General features: G+C 43.9%; 2 protein-coding genes across 5 annotated transcripts in view; one reads left to right on the top strand and one right to left on the bottom strand.

Annotated features, from left to right (window-relative positions):
- Positions 1-10,856, bottom strand: part of LOC140209884 (synaptonemal complex protein 3-like) — a 189,158-nt gene extending 178,302 nt beyond the window's left edge. For all 4 annotated transcript variants that reach the window (XM_072278513.1, XM_072278514.1, XM_072278515.1 and 1 more), the window contains exons 1-2: positions 10,730-10,856; positions 8,789-8,938 (exon numbers count right to left, since the gene is read on the bottom strand). In XM_072278513.1, the coding sequence (XP_072134614.1) occupies positions 8,789-8,921 (133 nt within the window). In that variant the 5' untranslated portion in view covers positions 8,922-8,938; positions 10,730-10,856. The remainder of the gene's footprint in view (positions 1-8,788; positions 8,939-10,729) is intronic.
- A 7,214-nt stretch (positions 10,857-18,070) lies between these two features.
- The window catches only part of LOC140209883 (DNA damage-regulated autophagy modulator protein 2-like), a 133,039-nt gene continuing 130,284 nt past the window's right edge, over positions 18,071-20,825 (top strand). Inside the window, exon 1 of the mRNA XM_072278512.1 lies at positions 18,071-18,347. The gene's annotated coding sequence lies outside the window, so the exon portion shown is untranslated. The remainder of the gene's footprint in view (positions 18,348-20,825) is intronic.

Below are 20,825 nucleotides of genomic sequence, written 5' to 3'. Positions count from 1 at the left end.
ACTTCCATAATGTTATCGGTAAGATTTCAGGTTTAAGGATTAAGTCCCAACAATGCTCTACAGGTGACATGATAACTCAAACCTGGGGTGGCAGGTTGTATACTGCAGAATTTGTAGAAGGTGACACTCTAATGTGCTGCCATCTTATCAAGTTCAAGTTTATTGTAATTCAATCATAAGACCACAAGACCAAAAGACATAGGGGCAGAACTGGGGCATTCCATCGTGGCTGATTGTGATCCCACTCAACCCCATACACCTGCCTTCTCGCCATATCTTTTGATGCTTTGATGTCGACTAATCAGGAAACTAAGAACTTTCGCCTTAAATATACCCACAGACTTGGCCTCCGCCACAGTCTTTGGCAGAGCATTCCACAAATACACTAATCTCTGACTAAAAAAATTCCTCCTTACCTCAGTTCTAAAAAGTCACCCTCAATTTTGAGGTTGTGTCCTCTAGTTCTGGATACCTTCCACCTCTCCACATGATCCTTATCTAGTCCTTTCAACATTTAGTAGGTTTCAATAAGATCCCCATACATTCTTCTAAGTTCCAGTGAGTACAGGCCCAAAGCTGCCTCACATGCTAACCCCTTCATTCCCAGAATCATCATCGTAAACTTTCTCTGGACTCTCTCTAATGACAACACATTCTTTCTGAGATATGGGGCCCAAAACTGTTGACAATACCCGAAGTGTGGCCTGACTCGTGTTTTATATAGGCTCAGCATTACCTCCTTACTTTTATATCCTGTTCCCCTTGAAATAAATGCCAACGTTGCACTTGCCTTCTTTAATACAGACTCAACCTGTAAATTAACCTTCTCGGAGTCCTCCACGAGGACTCCTAAGTCCCTCTGCACCTCTGACGCCTGAACCTTCTCTCCATTTAGACAATAGACCGCATTATTGTTCCTTTCACCAAAGTGTATTATCATACATTTCCCAACACTGCATTCCATCTGACACTTTTTTGCCCATTCTTCCAATTTGTCCAAGTCATGCTGCAATCGCATTGCTTCCTCAGCTCTACCCACCCCTCCATTTATCTTTGTATCATCCAGAAACTTTGCCACAAAGTCATCAATTCCATTATCCTGTTACATACCTCATAGATATCTTGTAACTGTCTTGTGAGGATGATGTAATGGTCTTGCAGAGGTCACATGATGTAATTTTCCCACCGATGTGAGGTCACATGGTGACCTGTTCTCGCCACGTATATAAGGGTAGACCCCTGGTGAGGCAGTTAGTTTGTTTAGTTTTGTGTTAGATACTCCGTTTTTGCTGTGTATTCAGCTGATGACGCAGTTTTTATGGAGTTCTATTTTCTATTATAAGTAGTATTGGAGAGTGAAGACCTTACCAAAATTCAGGAATTCACAGAGTTAAGTAAAGTTGGTGTCATTCGGCAGTTTCATAAAGGATAGACCTTATTCATTCTTCGGTCAAGAAGTAGTGACCTGCATCAGAGATAACTCCTGCCAAAACAGCAAGGAAGTTCGTGCAGGGTTTGCTCGCCAGAAAAAGGTCAGTTCCTTTTAAGCCGTTTATTTCCTTCGTCGTGAATCCTTTGGAAGAACCAGCAGGAAAGACGCGTCTATGATGAAATACTTCTCCAGAGAAGTCTCTCCTAATTGACTGCATAAATCTCTTGGACTTTTGAATTTACCATTCTAAGAACTGTGTTCGAATTTACCACTTTAAGAACTATTTTCATTTATCTTTTTATTAATATTGAGCAGAGTTTAATAAATGGTTATTTGTTTATAAAACCTGACTCAGTTCTATATTCATTGTTGCCCGTCACGAGACATAATTTGGGGGCTCGTCCAGATTTGTTCCGATTTTGAGCTTAAGTGCTTGTTTATTTATCAACCTGATTTGGAAAAGGGAAATACCCAATCTTTTTGTTTATTTGGTCTGTGCGTGGTATTCGGCAGCAATGAATATTGACGACTTTATGGATTCGCCTGACCCGGAGGAATTAGCAACGGTGAGAAAAACTGTTGTATCGGAGATTGCTAGGAGGTTGGATATTAAAGGAATTACGAAGGTTACATCAAAGTTTGTAATTCAGAGAAAATTGTGGAGCATTATAAAAGTTTGGGAAAGTTTGATGATGAGGTGTTAGGGAGGTTTCCAATGAGTACACTGGAAATGCAGTTACATCTTGAACCAATAAAGTTTGAATAATTTAAAGCGGAAATGGCCAAAAGAGAGGCAAATAAAAGGAAGAGAATCTGAAGAAAGAGAAGCAGATAAAAGGAGGGAGTTTGAGCTACAGATGGAGAAATTAAAATCCAAGAATCAGGCTTCTGGTTCTAAGAAACAGTTTGTTACTAGTCGAGAGGTTATTTTGGCTCCTCCATTTAATGAAGCAGAAATGGACAAATATTTCCAACTTTTCGAAATTGTTGCTCTGAGTTTAGAGTGGCCAAAAGAAAGATGGCCAGTGATGTTACAAAGTGTAATTAAAGGCAAGGCACAACAAGTTTATACAGCTTTAAATGCTGAGCAAGCACTGGAGCATGATATTGTGAAACAGCATATATTGAAAGCATATGAACTGGTTCCGGAAGCTTATAGAGAAAGATTCAGAAATTTGAAGAAATCTGTGGAAAAAAACTTGTGGAATTTGCCTACCAGAAATCTGTGTTTTGAGAGATGGCTTTCCTCTAAAAATGTGAATGGGGGGTATAATAAATTAAGAGTGTAGTCGTGCTGATACACGAATGAAGACAACACACTGACTTGAGCAGGGTCGGGTTGATCTGTTTACTGTTTGAATTGGTGCGTGCTTAAGTAACCTGCTCCCAGCAACCCCTGCTCTTTGCGAGGCAGAAGCAATGTCGGCTTCCGGGCCGAGGTCTGCCCCGCACTCAAGAGTCCTCTCAGTTGCCACTGGCTGCGGTCTCGCTAGCGACTGCTGGAGCCAGTTCGCTTGCTGCGTGGGCAAGCCGCCACAATAGTTGATTTCACTGGAGGAATTTAAAAGGAGCGTTCCCGTTGAAGTGAGGACATACTTAAATGAAAAGGACACTGCTACATTGCAAGAGACTGCTAAATTAGTTGATGAGTATGCTTTAATTCATAAGAATAAATTTTCTCCAGGTAGGACTTTTAAAAGGAAAAATAGCACAGAGAGTCAAGATAAACCAGAAATCATATTTAAAGTTAGCGAGAAAGGTAAGGATGAAGGGAAACATGTGAGGGAAAGATATTTTGGTCTTATTTGTAATTATTGTAAGAAACCTGGACATGTAATAGCTAACTGTTTTCCATTGGAAAAAGAAAAAGGAAGCAGTCCCAGATGCTTACGTGCAGCATATTGAAACACCTGTAAATCCACAGAGTTTGATAAATACCAATGAAGTTTTGTCAGAGTCTGACCAAGTTAAGAGGGGATATGAACATCTTATAACTGAAGGATTTGTATCCTTGCAAGAGGGATCTAATCCTGTACCAATAAAAATACTTAGAGATACTGGAGCTTCTCAATCACTAATGTCAGAGAGTGTTCTAAAGTTGAGGGACTAGTCTGACACTGATGAGGTAAACTATATAAGAGGAGTTGGGAGTGCCCTTATGCCAGTACATCTGCATAGAGTAAATTTAAGTTCTGGGTTAGTTACAGGGCTTGTTAAAGTGGGACTACAACCCCGTTTACCTGTGAATGTTTCTCTTTTGTTAGGGAATGACTAAGCAGGTGGACGAGTTTTTCCTGAAGTGCATTTGACAATAAAGCCTATTTCTGAAGAACCACAGAGGGATTCTAACACAGATTCTTCCTGTGTTGTAACCCAAGCTATGACTAAAAAGACTGCTGTACAGGATGAGGTTGTTACCCATGACTGTTCAACTCAGGATACAAATTTTGAGGATGTGTCAGAAACTTTCTTACCTTCATTATTTGATCAGGATTTTGGTAGTAAGTCTGACCATGAAGATTTATCTTTATCTTGGAACGAGATGATAGCAGAGCAGGGTACAGATCCTGAGATAATTAAATTAAAGGAACAAACTCTTCCAGATAGTGAAATTGAGAAGGTGCCAGTAGGATATCATTTTGAAAAGGGAATATTAATGAGAAAGTGGAGATCACCTACAATTCCTGCAAGTGAAGAATGTGTAGTTAATCACCAGACAGTAGTTCCTACAGTTTATCGAAATGAGAGTTTAACTATGGCTTTGCCTTTGGGTAGCCATCTAGGTGTAAAGAAGACTATGAACAAGGTTTTTAAACATTTTTACTGGTCTAGTTTAAGAAAAGATGTGGCAACATTTTGCAGGACGTGCCATACGTGTCAAATTGTGGGTAAACCTAATCAAGTTACTCCAGTGGCCCCACTGCAACATATTCCAGCATTTGGTGAGCCATTTTTCCAAAATTATTATGGATTGTGTAGGCCCATTGCTAAACACTAAAACTGGACATCAGTATTTGCTGACCATTATGTGCACACCATCTAGGTTTCCAGAGGCAATACCTCTTAGGAATATAACAGCCAAAACTGTGACAAAGGCTCTCATAAATTTTTTTTTTAATTTATTTTGGGTTGCCTAAGGAAATACAATCGGATCAAGGTAGTAATTTTATGTCTGGATTGTTTCAGCAGATAGTTTATAAACTGGGAGCAAAACAGATTACCTCATCTGCATATCATCCAGAATCGCAAGGAGCCTTGAAGAGATTCCATTCTACCCTCAAAACTATGATTAGGACGTATTGTGTGGAAAATTAAAAGGACTGGGATGAAGGTGTACGTTTACTACTTTTTGCAGTACGGGAGGCAGTACAGGAATCATTAGGTTTTAGTCCTTTTGAACTTGTGTTTGGGCATAGAGTTCAAGGACCTTTGACCTTGTTGAAAGAACAGTGGGTTAATAAAGAGGTACACACTAATTTGCTGGATTACGTTTTGAAATTCAAAGAAAGGTTACATAAAGCTTGTAGCTTAGACAAGGAAAATTTAAAATTGGCTCAGAAGATGAAAACTTGGTATGATAAGGAAGCTAAAATGAGATCATTTAAGCCTAGAGATAAGGTGTTGGTTCTTTTCCCGGTGCAGACGAACCCATTACAAGCTAAATTTCATGGTCCTTATGAGATTAAGTCTAAAGTAAATGATGTGGATTACATGATAAAAAACCCAGATCGAAGAAAGCCAACACAGCTGTGTCATATAAATATGATAAAACCGTATTATGAGAAAGAGGCTGCTACTATGACTGTTGTGGTCAATAATGAGTCTGATCTTTCTAAAAACTTAATAGATGATTCATCTGAAACTCATTTTAAACCCAACATTATTTCAGCCTGGTTACCAAATTCAACAATTCTGGAAAATATTGATGAGAAATTAGCTCATTTACAGCCAGAGCAGAGAGAGCAGATTGAACAGTTAATTTTTAAATATATAGGGATTTATTTCCAGACGTTCCTAGAAGAACCACCGTAGCTTCACATGCAGATGTTGGAGATGCAAAACCCATAAAACAACATCCGTATCGAATGAACAAGGAAAAATGTGAACTTGCTGAACAAGAAATTAAGTATATGTTAGAGAATAATATTATTAGACCTTCTAATTCAAATTGAAGTTCGCCTTGTGTTATGGTGCCTTAGCCAGACAATAGTATTAGGTTTTGTACAGATTACAGGAAGGTGAATGCTGTGACAAAAACTGATGCATATCCAATCCCTAGGGTAGATGATTTTGTGGATAAAGTTGGACAAGCAAAGCTCTTTACAAAGATTGATTCGTTAAAAGGTTATTGGTGTGTTCCACTGACGGATAGAGGTAGAGAAATTTCTGCATTTGTAACCCCATCTGGGTTATATGAATATAATGTTCTTCTATTTGGGATGGAGAATGCACCAGGTACTTTCCAGAGGATGATTAATAGTGTGATTCATGGGTTAAAAGATACAGATGCCTATATTGATGATTTAGTTACAGGAAATAATACTTGGAAAGCACATACTACTACGGTGGAGAAACTATTTGAGAGACTTTCAAATGCCAACTTAACTATTAACTTAGCTAAAAGTGAATTTGGTCATGTCATGGTAACCTACCTTGGTTATGTTGTGGGCCAAGCAAAATTAGCTCCTGTTCAGGCAAAAGTTCAGGCAATTTCAGAAGTACCCACTCTAACTGGTAAGAAAACTCTCAGAAGATTCTTGGGTATGGTAGGACATTATCGAAAATTTTTGTAAGAATTTTGCAAACATTGCTCTTCCATTAACTAATCTCTTGAAGAAAAATGAAAAGTCTGTTTGGACAGAGCCTTGTCAGGAAGCATTTGATAAATTGAAAACTATGCTCAAAACCCCTGACTTTGAAAAACCATTTTCAGTAGCTGTGGATGCTAGTGATGAAGCTGCAGGAGCAGTGTTACTTCAAAGGGATGAGAGTGATGAAGTTGATCATCCGGTAGCTTACTATTCTAAGAAATTTAATACCCAAAGAAATTATTCAACTATAGAAAAGGAATTATCTCTTGTTTTGGCTTTACAACATTCTGAAGTGTATGTTGGTACTACTCAGAAACCACTCATCGTTTACACTGATCATAATTCGTTAGTGTTTTTTGAGTAACATGAAAAACAAAAATAGAAGATTACTAAATTGGAGTTTGATGTTACAGAGTATAATATATTCATTGTTGCCGGTCACGTGACAATCCAAATCATTGACAATGTGAAAAGTAGCAGTCCCAATTCTGACCCCAGAGGAACACCACTACTCACTGATAGCCAACTAGTAAAGGCCCCCTTTATTCTCAGACTGCTTCCTGTCAGACATTCCTATATCTATGCTAGTATTTTTTCTGTAATGCCAGAGGATTTTATCTTGTTAACCAGCCTCACGAGTGGCCTTCTGAAAATCCAAATAAATGACATCCACTGCCTTTCCTTTGTCCATGCTGCTTGTTACTTCCTCAAAGAACACTAACAGATTTGTCAGGCAAGATTCCATGGTGACTTTTACTTATTTTATCATTAGCCTCCAAGTACCCCAAACCTCATCCTTAATAATATATTCCAACACTTCACCTACCACTGAGGTTAGGCTAACTGGTGTACAATTTCCTTCCGTTTGCCTTCCTCCCTTCTTAAAGAATGGAGTGACATTTGTAATCTTCCAGTCCTCCGGGACCATGCCAGAATCAAGTGACTCTTGAAAGATCATGACCAATACATTCCTTTTCCCTTCAGCATCCTCTCTCTGGACTCTGGGATGTAGTCCATGTGGTCCAGGCGACTTATCCACCTTTTGAGTGACTTTTGAGTTTGCCTAGCACTTTTTCCCTGGTAAAAGCAATGGCACTCACTCCTGCTCCCTGACACTCATGGATCTCTGGCATACTGCTAGTGTCTTCCACGGTGAAGACCTATGCAAAGTCCTCATTATGTTCATCTGCCATTTCTTTGTTCCCCATTACAACTGCACCAGCATCATTTCCCAGTGGTCCAATATCAATTCTCACTTCCCTTTTACTCTACATAACTGAAAAAAAACCTTTACTATCCTGCTTTATAATACTGGCTAGTTTTCCTTCATATTTCATCTTTTCCTTTCTTATAACTTTTATGTTGCCTTTTGTTGGATTGTAAAACTTTCCCAATCATCCAAATTCACACTCACTTTTGTTCCTTATATGCCCTTTTCTTGGCTTTTATGCAGTTCTCAAATTCCCTTGTCAGCCATGGTTGACTATGCCTTTCATTTGACAACTTCTGTGGGACATTTTCATCTTGTGCCTTGTGAACTATTCCCAGAAACATCAGCCACCTCTGCTCTGCCCTCATCCCTACCAGTATCCTCCTCCAATCCACCTGGGCAAGCTCCTCTCTCATGCCTCTGTAATTCCCTTTAGTCCACTGCGATACTGATACATGTGACTTGTGCTTCTCAAATTGTAGTAGGAATTCAATCATATTATGATCACTGTCTCCTAAGAGTTCCTTTACATTAAGCTCCCTAGTAAGATCTAGGTTATTACACAACACCCAATCTAAAACAGGTTTTCTCCAAGTAGGCTCAAGCACAAACTGCTCTGAAAAGCCATCTCATAGGCATTCAACAAATTCCCTCTCTTGCGATCTGACACCAACCTGATTTTCACAATCCCCTTGCATACTGAAGTCGCCCATTACAATTGTGTCTTACCATTATTACATGCTTTTTCCAATCCCACATCTTGTCTACTATTTGGAGGCCTATATATGATACCCTTTTTTTAAAAAAAAACCTTGCAGTTTCTTAACTCCACACACAAAGTTTCAACATTCTCTGATCCCCTGTCACCTTTTTCTAAAGATGTAGTTCTACCTCTTATCAACAGAAGTACACAAGTACACAGCTAAATGAAACATCTTTCCCCTGGGGAAAAAGTGCAATAGTCACAAAATATTAGCACAAGTGCCTGAGTAGCATAGCCTGAAGATTGACAGATTGACATAAAGTGCGAGGTGCATGTTTATGTAAGACATAACAGTAGGGCATTCAGACAAGGTGGACTTGTGTGCTGGGGAAGAAACTGTTACCCAGTTAATAGTTCTGGTTACTTTTCTGTGGCGTCTCCTGCCTCATGGCAGGAAGTCAAAGACATTATGGGAAAGATGGGAGGAGTCTTAAACAATGCTAGAGAATCCACTGTGTTGGCAGAAGGCTGGCCTATCACATTCACACACAAGAACTACCAGTAATTTTGGATTTTACAGGTTAATTCATGCAATGCAAACAAAGAACAAACACAATTAAAAGGTACCTTACCTAGTTTATCATCCTCATAGCTACAACCCAATTTTTTCTCATTTTCCTCACTGAAATCATACAATGGATCATAGGTTGTTTTCTCCTTCTGGTTTTTAGCACAATTTCTGCGTCCTGTTGTTTTATGAGCCATATTCTCCCCAGAAAAATCTAGAATACGTAAAAGTTACAGCAATATTACTAACAATTTCATAATAAACAGTGAAAAAACTCCAAACTATTGACATGATGCTAAAATTGGAACCAAGGGTCAACTTATGACAACAGCCTATCTGGTGGGGCGGAGAAGATGGCGGGGGGGGGGGTCAGAGAAGAGGGGGGTGGGTCAGAGAAGAGAGGAAGGAGGGATAGAGGGGGTGGGGGAGAGTGAGCCTAGGGATGAATGGAGGAGATAGGGTTGTGAGATAGAGTGGGCTGGGGGAGAAGGGCTTGGGGAAAGGTGGAGGGTGAGGGAGAGGGGGAAAAGTGGGTGAGGGCAGAAGGCTAGTAGAGGGGGAGGGGGAGGGGGAGAAACCTCACTCCCAACACCTCAACCCACTGATACCTCACACTCCCTGACACCTCACCCCCACCATCTCACCCCATCACCTCACCCTCCTTCAGACAACTCACACGATGCCTCACGCTCCATCGCCTCACCCGACACCTCAGCCTCCCCTCCGACACCTCACACCGAGGCCACACTCTCCCCAACTCCTCATCCCATCTTCTACAACTCACACCATGTCACTTCACACCCCAACACCTCACAGCCCAACACATCTCCCCCCAACACCTCACCCCCCCACCGACACCACACCCCGCTCCAATAACTCGCCCCCGACATCTCACCCTCTGACACCTCTCTCCCAGACACCTCACCCTCCCACTGACACCTCATACTCCCGACACCTCACCCCTCTGACATCTCACTCCCCCACTCTTGACACCTCATCATCCCTTCCGAAACCTGACCCCCTACGACACCTCACCCCTATTCCGACACCTCACACCCCCTCCAGCATTTCACCCTACCCTCCAACACCTTACACACCCCTGACACATCATACCCACCCAACACCTCAGCCCCCTGACACCTCTCACCCTGACACCTCACCCCACCTCCTGCACCAACACTTCACTCCCGACACCTCACCCACCCTCTGACTCCTCGCTCCCCGACACCTCACACTCTGCCCCCCATTCCTCACCCCGACACTGACACCTCACAACCTCTCCATCACCTCACCCTCCCAGACACCTCACCTTGACTCCTAACACCCCAACACCTTACATTCCACGCAACACCGCACCCCTCCAAAACCTCACACCCCGACACCCCTCCACCTCACCCTTCCTACATATCACACCCAACACCTCATATCCACGACACTTCATCCCCCCGACACCTCACCGCCTTGATACCTCACCCCTCCGACACCCCTCCACTCCAACTTCTCACCCTCCAACAGCACACCCCCCGACACTCACATCCTGATACTTCACCCCGTCACCTCCCCCCTCCCCGATACCTCTCCACCCGACAGCTCACCATCCCTCCAACGCCTCACACCACCTCCTACATCTCACACCCCTACACCTCACCGTCTCTCCTGACACTTCACACTCACCCCCGACACCTCAAACCCCCAACTCCTCACCCCCGACACCTCAACCCCCCCGACCCCTCACACCCCAACCCCCCCCCCCACACCCCAACCCCCCCGACCCCTCAACCCCCCCGACCCCTCACACCCCAACCCCCCCCACACCCTCAACCCCCCCGACCCCTCACACCCCAACCCCCCCACACCCCAACCCCCCCGACCCCTCACACCCCAACCCCCCCGACCCCTCACACCCCGATACCTCACTCTCCGACAACCCAGCCCACTCCCCTCGACCACACCTCACTTTTACCCTCTGTCCTTCGAAAACTCCCCCGCCCCCGCTTCATCTCACCTGCCAATACAACACAGCCTCGATAAGCACTGGACCCGTCGCCCGGACGCCAGTCGGATTTGAGCGGGAAGTCTCCCTTCGGCTGGCGCCTACGCCGCTCCTACGAAAAGCCCCTGGTGCGCAGGCGTGGCTGTGGCAAGTGGCATCCAATCCGCACGCTGCGTTCCCCCACATGATCAGCATAGCCGCGCCCCCATTGCTCCAAGTCGTCACCCTGTGTCTAATGTGTTTAGTCCCTCCGATTGGTGTCCGATTCGTCTCCGGCAAATTGCTGAGTCTCCGTGGTCTATCATTCCTAGAGTTATCCTTGCTCCCTTTCTTGAATGAAGGAATAACACGTGCCACCCTTCAATCATCTGTGACCAGTTTGGATACAAAGAAATTGCCAAAATTTCAGCAATCTCCCATATTAACGGGGTTTACCCTGTCCTGCCCGAGTTGTATCTACCCTCATGTTTTTCAAAAGTTCGTGCAGATCCTCTTTCTTAACATTGACATGTTCCAGCATGCCAGCCTGTTTTACACTATCCTTGCAAATGTTAATGTCTCTCTTGGGTCAATACTCAAGGGAAGTCCTCACTGATCAATCATACCCTCACTAGTCATCCTCATGTTCCCCATGCCTTGGGGCTCTCTTTAATCTACTTGGCAGTCTCTCCCTGTAAATCACTTTTGAAATTACGCCCCCCCCCCTTCAACTTAAATACACGAGCTCTGGTATTAGATGTTTCTACCCCGGGAAAGATAATGCCAAAGGAGAAGTCTATCTATGTCTTTCATAATCCTGTAAACCTCTATCAGATTGCCACTTCACCTCCACCATTGCAGAGAAAACCCTATCCATATATCACATGTCCCCAATCCGGAAAACACCATGGTAAACTTTCTCACTCTCTCCAAAGCCTCTACTCAAGGACGTGCTGGGGGCAGCCCATAAGTATCACCACACATTCTGACATAACATGGCCACAGTGCTCGGCAGAACAACACAGAACATAAAGTGACAAAGCAACAACAAGAGAAACAAGCCTCATTCCTCCCTCTTACCCACCCATGCGCGTACACAGTCCTCTAAGCCAGGAAAGGCCATCTTCTTTAACTCCAGTCTCCAGCGGAATCATGGATTCGCAGACATTGGAACTTCAGCTTCTATGTTTGTAGATTTCCAATCGACCTTCGGGCTTTGATCTTTGATATTGACCCTAGGACTCACGATGACAGCGAAAGAGGACCCTCGATAAGAACCCCAACTACAGGATTAGACTCAACAGTGATGGAACCCCGAACATTAGGCCTCAAATTGGTTTCTTGATTGCCTACCTAAGGGGTCACCAGTCCTTGTTCCTTGCTGGTCTGCGAGCCCCACTTCACTGACCTTTAAACACGGAGCAGAGGCTTAGGCTCCAGCCTCTCCTCTAACACCCCTACATTTCTGTCTCTAACCCTAACCTGATCCTTAATGCCTTTCCTGTCCCTCAAACCATCCCTATGAACCTCAAAAAAATTAAAAAACAACTAACTCTGAGCTGCAACCTTGACCTCCTTTATGTGCGTATGGAATTAAGGTTTTCCTTAATCCTACTTGCCAAGGTATTCTCTTCCCCTTCTAGATCTTCTAAGTCCCTTCTTAAGCAACTTTCTGCTACCTTGGAACTTCCTAGAGCTTCGACAACCCTTCCATCGTAAACCCCATGTATGCTTTCTTCTTCCTCTTGACTAGATGTTGCACTTGTCAACCATGGTTCCTTCATCCTACCATCCTCTCCCTGCCTCAATTGGACAAACCTATCAAGAACCCTATGCAAGTGCTCCTGAATCAACCTACACACTTCCATGTACATTTCCCAATTTATGCTCCATTGTTCCTGCTTAATAGCTTCATAATTTTCTTTCCATAACATCAAATACTTTCCCATAACATCTGGTCCTATCGCTGCACAAGGCTACGATAAAGGTGAGAAAGTTATGGTCACTGTCCCTGAATGCTCTCCTACTGAGAGATCTGTCACCTGACCAGGCTCATTACCCAGTATAACCTCACCTCCAGTTGCCCTGTCCACATATTGTGTCAAACATTCTTCCTGGTGACACCTAACAAGTTCCACACCATCTAAACCTTTTGTCATGGTCCTGATTGGTTATTCCTTGGGTACCTTTAAATTTACTTTGTGCCACGATCAGGACCATTGACTCCTTATTTTCCTCAATTCATTGTTTCCCTGTGTTTCTTGGGCTCTGTAATTAAAAGCACTTGAGTCTCACCTGAACAAGCAGTATTTAGTGCCAGGCTTACAGCTACTCAGTGTTAGATTGTCATCAGACACCACTGAAGCAAGTGTGACCAGGTAACTCTGCTGGAATGAGCCAAGTTACATCACTGGAGCTACTCAAGTCTTCTCCCTGAAGTGAGTGCCAGTAAGTTACCTCTCCTTGCTGGAGCAAGCCTGTTAAATTACCTTGTCTGATTGAGTTGCTAAGCAACCTTGATGGAGTGGGTCTGTCAAGTTAACCCACTGGAGTGAGACTAGAGCTGATGTCTGTAGTTCCTGGGCCGTGTTAAGGGCTCACCACTACTTGGAGCCATTTTGTGTCAAGGTATGAACTGTCTATCATTGTGTGGTACTGTCTCTTCATGTCCTTGTCCCTGCTGTGTTAGGTCTGGCCGTTTTGCCACTTCTCTGAGTTAGGAACTGTCTCTTCTTGTGTTCTCGTCTCCACTGAGTAGGTCCAGCCATTTGCCACTACTCTGAGTTGGGGAATCCTGTCTCTCAGTGTTCTGCATCCTGTGTCTAAAAGAGGAGTCCTGGCTCAGTGTTCTGTGTCCTGTGTCTAAGAAAGGTCCAGACTTTGATGTTCCAAGTCCAGATTTCTGATGTCCTGAGTTCCATGGCTGGGTCCTGAGTTCCAAGTCTAACCATGCTTATTCCTGTATCTGCTTTGCTTACTCCTTGATCTCCCTCTGAACAATCCTTGCTTCCCTGCTTTCCTAGTAATGATTAATAAATTCTATTCTTGTTAGTGCCACAGAACGTGTTTGTGTCCTGCTTTTGGGTCCACCCATGACACTTGTGACAGAATGATCTCGCCAAACATGGACCCAACAGACACAAACACTGGTTTCCAAACTTTCGCTAGTTAGAATCACCCACTGGAATCCTGCCCAGAATGCAACTTATAGAATTCAAGAAAGTGACTCTAAGTTCTCAGGTATCAGTTTAGAAAAAAATTGTGCAATTACAATGACAGTTGCAAAAGGTAAATGTGTCGTTAGCCCGTTTTGCCCGCTGGGCAAAACCCTCTTCACCCACCTGGGTTGTCGATAATGCAGGCAGATCTGTTAGATTGCCTGGAGGCTCCCATTTGGGGGGGGGGGGGGGAGGGTATTGTCACGGTCCTGATTGGTTATTCCTTGGGTCCCTTTAAATTTACTTCGTGTCATGATCAGGACCATTGACTCCTTGTTTTCCTTAATTAATTGTTTCCCTGTGTTTCTTGGGCCCTGGAATTAAAGGCACTTGAGTCTCAGCTGAACGAGCAGTACTTAGTGTACTCAGCGCTAGATTGTCATCGGACGTCACCAAAGCAAGTGCAAGCAAGTCACCCTGCCGGAACGAGCCAAGTTACATCGCTGGAGCTACTCAAGTCTTCTCCCCGAAGTGAGTGCCAGTAAGTCACCTCTCCTCGCCGGAACCAGCCTGTTAAGTTACCTTGCCTGATCGAGCCACTAAGCAACTTCGACAGAGCAGGAGCAAGTTAACCCACCAGAGTGAGACTAGAGCCACTGTCTGTAGTTCCTGGGCCGCGTCAAGGGCTTGCCACTACTTGGAGCCATTTCGTATCAAGATATGAACTATCGTTGTGTGGTACCGTCTCTGTGTCTTCATCTCTGCTGGGTAGGTCCAGCCATTTGCCGCTACCCTGAGTGGAGAACTGTCTCTTCGTATTCTCTTCTCCATTGAGTAGGTCCGGCTGTTTGCCACTACTGAGTTGGAGAATCTTGTCTCTGTGTTCTGCATCCTGTATCTTAAAGAAGAGGCTTGGTGCTATGTCCTGTGTCTAAGGAGTCTGGGATCAGTGTTCTGTGTTCTGCATCCAGTGTCTAAAAGAAGAGTTCTAGGTCTATGTCCTATGTCCAGGAGGAGTCCTGGCTCAGTGTTCCATGCCCTGTGTCTAAGAAGAGTCCCGGCTCTATGTTCTGTGTTCAAGGAGGAGCCCCGGCTCAGTGTTCTGTGTCCTGTGTCTAAGAAAGGTCCAGACTCTGATATTCCGAGTTCCATGTTCTGAGTTCCATGTCCGAGTCTGGAGTTCCAATTCCAAGTCTGAGTCTAGCCACACTTATTCCCGCTTCTGCTTTGGTCACTCTTTGATCTCCCTCTGAACAATCCTTGCTTCCCAGCTTTCCTTTTCCTAGTAATGATTAATAAACTCTATTCTTGTTAATGCCACAAAACATGTTTGTGTCCTGCATCTGAGTCCACCCGTGCGCTGCACTTGTGATACCTTTTGCAGTAAGGAAGTGCCAATCAATATTGGGGAAGTTGGAGAGTCACATGATAACAGCCCTATTATTTTTGCAACTTTCTGAAATCTGCCTTTTAGCCAGAAAAGAAACATTAAAAAATTCTGCTTCATTATACTTATCAGAGTTCAGAAGTTCAAAGTAAATTTATTCTCAAAGTATGTATATGTCACCAAATGAGATTCATTTTCTTGCAGGCATTCACAGTAGGACAAAGAAATAAACAGAATCAATGAAAAACTTCACACAAGTAAAGACTGACAAACAACCAATGGGCAAAAAAGGACAAACTGTGCAAAAACAAATAACAAATAAATAAAGCTGAGATCATGAATTGTGGAGACCTTGAAAGTGAATCCATATGTTGTGAAATCAGTTCAGAGTTAAGATGAGTGAAGCAATCCCCTCTGGTTCAGGAGACTGATGGTTGAAGGGTAATAACTGTTCCTGAACCTGGTGGTGTGGGTCTTGAGGCTCCTGTACCTCCTTCCTGCTGGTGGTAGCAAGAAGAGAGCATGGCCCAGATGAAGGGGTTCCTTGATGGGTACTGTTTTCATGTGGGGGGGGGGGTCCCATGGATGTGTTCTATGGTGGGGAAGTCATCTGGGATTAACAGGGATACATTAGTGGGTATGGAAGAGATGTGTATTTACTGAAGATGAATAAATGATACAAGTGAGGATAAATAGTGTAACAGGAGTGATTAGGGAGCAATGGAAGATGAAAAGTGACTTGACAAAGGTAGATAAGATGATAAGAGGCATAGACAGTGTGGATAGCCAGAGGCTGTTTCCCTGGGCAGAGATGATTAATAGGAAGGGGCACCATTTTAAGGTGATTGGAGGGAAGTACAGTGGGGATGTCAGAGGTAACTATTTTTACACAGAGGGATGGGTGTGTGGAATACTCTGCCGGGGGTGTTGATAGAGCCAGGTACATTAGCAGCATTTAAGGATACCATAAGACCATAAAACTTAGGAGCAGAATTAAGCTATTCAGCACATCAAGTCTGCATGTTTGAAACACCCACGTGTATGAAAGAAAAATGGAAGTCATTGGGAGGAAGAGTTTGATCTTAGAGTCATAGAGTAATAGAAAAGTACAGCACAGAAACCGGCCCTTTGGCCCATCTGATCTGTGGCAAACCATTTAAACTGCCTACTTTGCTGGTCTAGTTAGCCACATTATCAACTAGATCATTGATGTAAATAACAATGGATCCCTGTGGCACTCCACTAGTCACAGGCATTCAGTCAGAGAGCCAAACAACTACTGCCACTCTCTGGATTCTTCCACAAAGCCAATGTCTAAACTTGGAGATTGTTAGAAGGTTGGCACAACATCATGGGTCTATCATGATGCTGGACTTAAGTGAGAGGGTGAAAACTCTTCTCAACTTGATTAGACTTGGGTTTAACGGAGATCTTGATAATGATTGGCTCTGGAAACGCCAATGACCAAGAACGGAAAAACCCACAGAAAGTGGTGGATGCAGTCCTGCCCATCACAGGCAAAGCCCTCTCCAAAATAAACACTAGCACATCTACAAGGAGCACTGCCACAAGAAAGCAGCAGCCATCATCCAGGCTAGACTCTCTTCTTGCTGCTGCCATCATGCAGGAGGTGCAAGAGCCTTTGGTCCCACACCACCAGGTTCAATGACAGTTATTACCCTAGAACCATCATGCTCTGGATATTCGCATGATTTGTCTTGCGCTTTGGTTGTTTATGTATAGTTTTCCCATAATTTCCATTGTTTTTCTTTATTTCCTGTAAATGTTTGCAAGTATACTATACGTAGGATAGTATATGGTAACATATACAGTATGTACTTTGATAATAAATTTACCTCAACTTTAACTGTGTTGTATTGTGCTCTATGTTAGAGACTAAAGTCAGGCTGATGTCAGGCAGTATATTAGCTTGCTAAAATTCTGAAGGAATATCTAAAATTTTCTGTTCCTAAATGCAGTTTGATGACTTCTCCCTCAATTTCAACAAGTCAAAGGAGATGGTTATCAATTTCAGGAGAACGCGTACCTCTCACCCTCCCACCCCTTATGTCGGCGGCACAGCAGAGGAAACTGCGAGCAGTTTCAAACTCCGAGCAGTTTCAAACTCCTCGTAGAGCACATCACACACAACTTTTCACAGTCCCAAACACATGCTACTCAGCCAGGAAAGCTCACCAATGCTTCCCCTTTCTGAAGACAGCTGGACTTTGCACATCTACACTCATGTGCAGAAGAGAGCATCCTAACAAGCTGCATCGCTGCCTGGTACAGAAACTGCACTGAGACAGAAAGGAAGGCTCGATAATGGGTAGTCAAAACTGCCCAACACATCACTGGAACCAGGCTACGTCAGGACCACCAGACACAAAAATGGTTACTTTCCCCAAGCATTAAGGCTGATCAATACCTCCACCCACGAACTCCATCACTGCTTTATTATTTCCCGTCCGTCACCTTATGTACAGCCAAGCATCACTTTATGGACATAGTCAATCTGTGTGTATCAGCTATCGTGTGTATTTATGTTTGTGTGCTTATTATTAATGCTATTCTTTTCTTTATCCTGCTGTGTATTTTGGTGCTGTATCGGATCCGGAGTAACAGTTATTTTGTTCTCGTTACACTTGTGTACCGGACACGACATTAAACGATCTTGCATCTTGCGGTGCAGTCGGGACAATTTCTCTCAGACCTGCGCATAGTGCGGTGACGGAGGAAGCAAAGCGGAGCCCTACCCTGTAGATGGGGCTATGACTGGGAGTAGATCTTTGCTGGACTGCGATATATCTTGGTTTACTGGTCGGATCCGTCAGTGATATTCAGGAAGTCCATTGTAAACGATGAAGTGGTTGGGGCGTGTTATGAGAGCAGGACGCGTTGTGGGTAGACATACAACTTGCTGACTTTTTAACCTGCGAAGCCAACCATACACGGACCAAATTCACTTCGGAGAACTGGGTGCTTTGGTACAGACTGGGGATCGAACTCGCTGTGAACTGTTATCTTTTAGCGCAGAGCTCGGGAACAGGCACAAAGTTGTTGCGGACGCCAGGTAATATCAGCCCCCGGACTGCCTGGATTCCTGGTAAGAAAACTAAGATTCTTACTGAATAAAATGCAGGATATCAGACTCAAAACGGGAAATATAGTCAGAAACTTTATAGACTCACTTTCATGGGCTCTACAACTCGTGTTCTCAATTTTATTTATTTATTTGGTATTTGTATAGTTTGTCTTCCTTTGCACAATTGGTTGTGTGTCAGTCTGTGTGCGGTTTTCATTGATTCTAGTGTGTTTTTTTAATGTGAATGCTTCAAGAAAATGAATCTCAGCAGTAAATCAAAGTTCAAAGTAAATTCGTTATCGAAGTACATATGTGACTCCATACACCTAGAACGTAAAGAGTACCCCACGGGAACAGGCCCTTTCGCCCATAGTGTTGTGCCCAACCAGCTAAAAAGTAAATCAACCCTTCCCCGCGTAAAACTAATCCCTCTTACCTACACCATGTCCATATCCCCCATCTTCCTCGCACCCATGTGCCTATCTAAACGTTGCCTGAAAGCCTCTAATGTATTTACCTCTAGCACCAATCCAGACATCCACAACACTGATTTTAAAAAAAAACTTGCCCTTCACATCTCCCGAAGGCATTGGTTTCCTAATGCTCATAGATCCTATCTAAGAATTTTCTCCAGCAATTACCCTACGACTGTGAGACTCACTGGTCTGGAGTTCCCAGGACTTTCCTTCTTCCTTTTTTAAATAGAGGTACAACACTAACCTCTTGCTACTCATCTGGGACCTCGCCTGTGCCTAGAGAGGACACCAAGATATTGATCAAGGCCCCAGCAATCTCATCTCTTGCCTCCAACAATAACTGGGATAAATCTCACTAGGGCTCTGGACTGATCCACCTTAATACTCATAGGACCCAAAACATCCTCCTCCTTGGCCCTAACATTTATACGCTCAGGTCTGACCTCCTGGTTCCCCAAACAAGAGAAAGTCTGGAGATGCTGGAAATCCAAGCAACACACACAAAATGCTGGAGGAACTCAGCAGGCCAGGCAGCATCAAAAAAGTACAGTTCACATCACGACATAGGCAGGAAGAGGGATGAGGTCCGGAAGTGTGAGTTTCAGGAACAAGGCAGAAGGCTGAAAAACAGGACCTCAAGGGTGGCGTTCTCAGGATTGCTGCCAGTGCTACGTGACAGTGATGGTTAGAATTGGAGGAGATGATAGTTGAATGTGTGGCTGAGGAGTTGGTGCAGGGAGCAGGGTTTTAGATTTTTGGATCATTGGATCTCTTCTGGGGAAGGTGGGACCTGTACAAATTGGATGGGTTGCACCTGAACTCGAGGGGGAGCAATATCCTTGCAGGTAGGTTTGCTAGCATGGTTTGGGAGGGTTTAAACTAATTTGCAAGGGGGATGGGACCTAGAGCGATAGAGCAGTGAAAGAAGTGCATGGAGTAAAGCCAGATCTAACATATAGAGAGGCTTTGAGGAAAGAGAAGCAAAATAAAGGGTGTAAAAGTAGTAAGGTAGAAGGGCTGAAATGTGTGTACCTCAATGCAAGAAGCATCAGGAACAAAGGTGGTGAACTGAGAGCTTGGATACATACATGGAATTATGATGTAGTGGCCATTACACAGACTTGGCTGGCACTAGGGCAGGAATGGATTCTCAATATTCCTGGATTTCAATGCTTTAAAAGGGATAGAGAGGGCGGAAAAAGGGGAGGAGGGGTGGCATTACTGGTCAGGGATAATATTACAGCTACAGAAAGGGTGGGTAATGTAGCAGGATCCTCTTTTGAGTCAGTATGGGTGGAAGCCAGGTACAGGAAGGGAGCAGTTACTCTATTGGGAGTATTCTACAGGTCCCCTGGTAGCAGCAGAGATACAGAGGAGCAGATTGGGAGGCAGATTTTGGAAAGGTGCAAAAATAACAGGGTTGTTATCATGGGTGACTTTAACTTCCCTAATATTGATTGGCACTTGATTAGTTCCAAGGGTTTAGATGGGGCAGAGTTTGTTAAGTGTGTCCAGGACGGATTCCTGTCACAGTATGTGGACAGGCCGACGAGGGGGAATGCCATACTAGATCTAGTACTAGGTAATGAACCGGGTCAGGTCACAGATCTCTCAGTGGGTGAGCATCTGGGGAACAGTAACCACCGCTCCCTGGCCTTTAGCATTATCATGGAAAAGGATAGAATCAGAGAGGACAGGAAAATTTTTAATTGGGGAAGAGCAAATTATGAGGCTATGAGGCTATAAGGCTAGAACTTGCGGGTGTGAACTGGGCTGATGTTTTTGCAGGGAAATGTACTATGGACATGTGGTCGATGTTTAGAGAGCTCTTGCAGGATGTTAGGGATAAATTTGTCCCGGTGAGGAAGATAAAGAATGGTAGGGTGAAGGAACCATGGGTGACAAGTGAGGTGGAAAATCTAGTCAGATGGAAGAAGGCAGCTTGCATGAGGTTTCGGAAGCAAGGATCAGATGGGTCTATTGAGGAATATAGGGAAGCAAGAAAGGAGCTTAAGAAGGGGCT

Source organism: Mobula birostris, chromosome 14 (assembly GCF_030028105.1).
Source record: "Mobula birostris isolate sMobBir1 chromosome 14, sMobBir1.hap1, whole genome shotgun sequence".
NCBI classification, from domain to species: domain Eukaryota; kingdom Metazoa; phylum Chordata; class Chondrichthyes; order Myliobatiformes; family Myliobatidae; genus Mobula; species Mobula birostris.
Note: the sequence above shows the minus strand (reverse complement) of the source record. Positions and strands in the feature narration are given on the sequence as shown.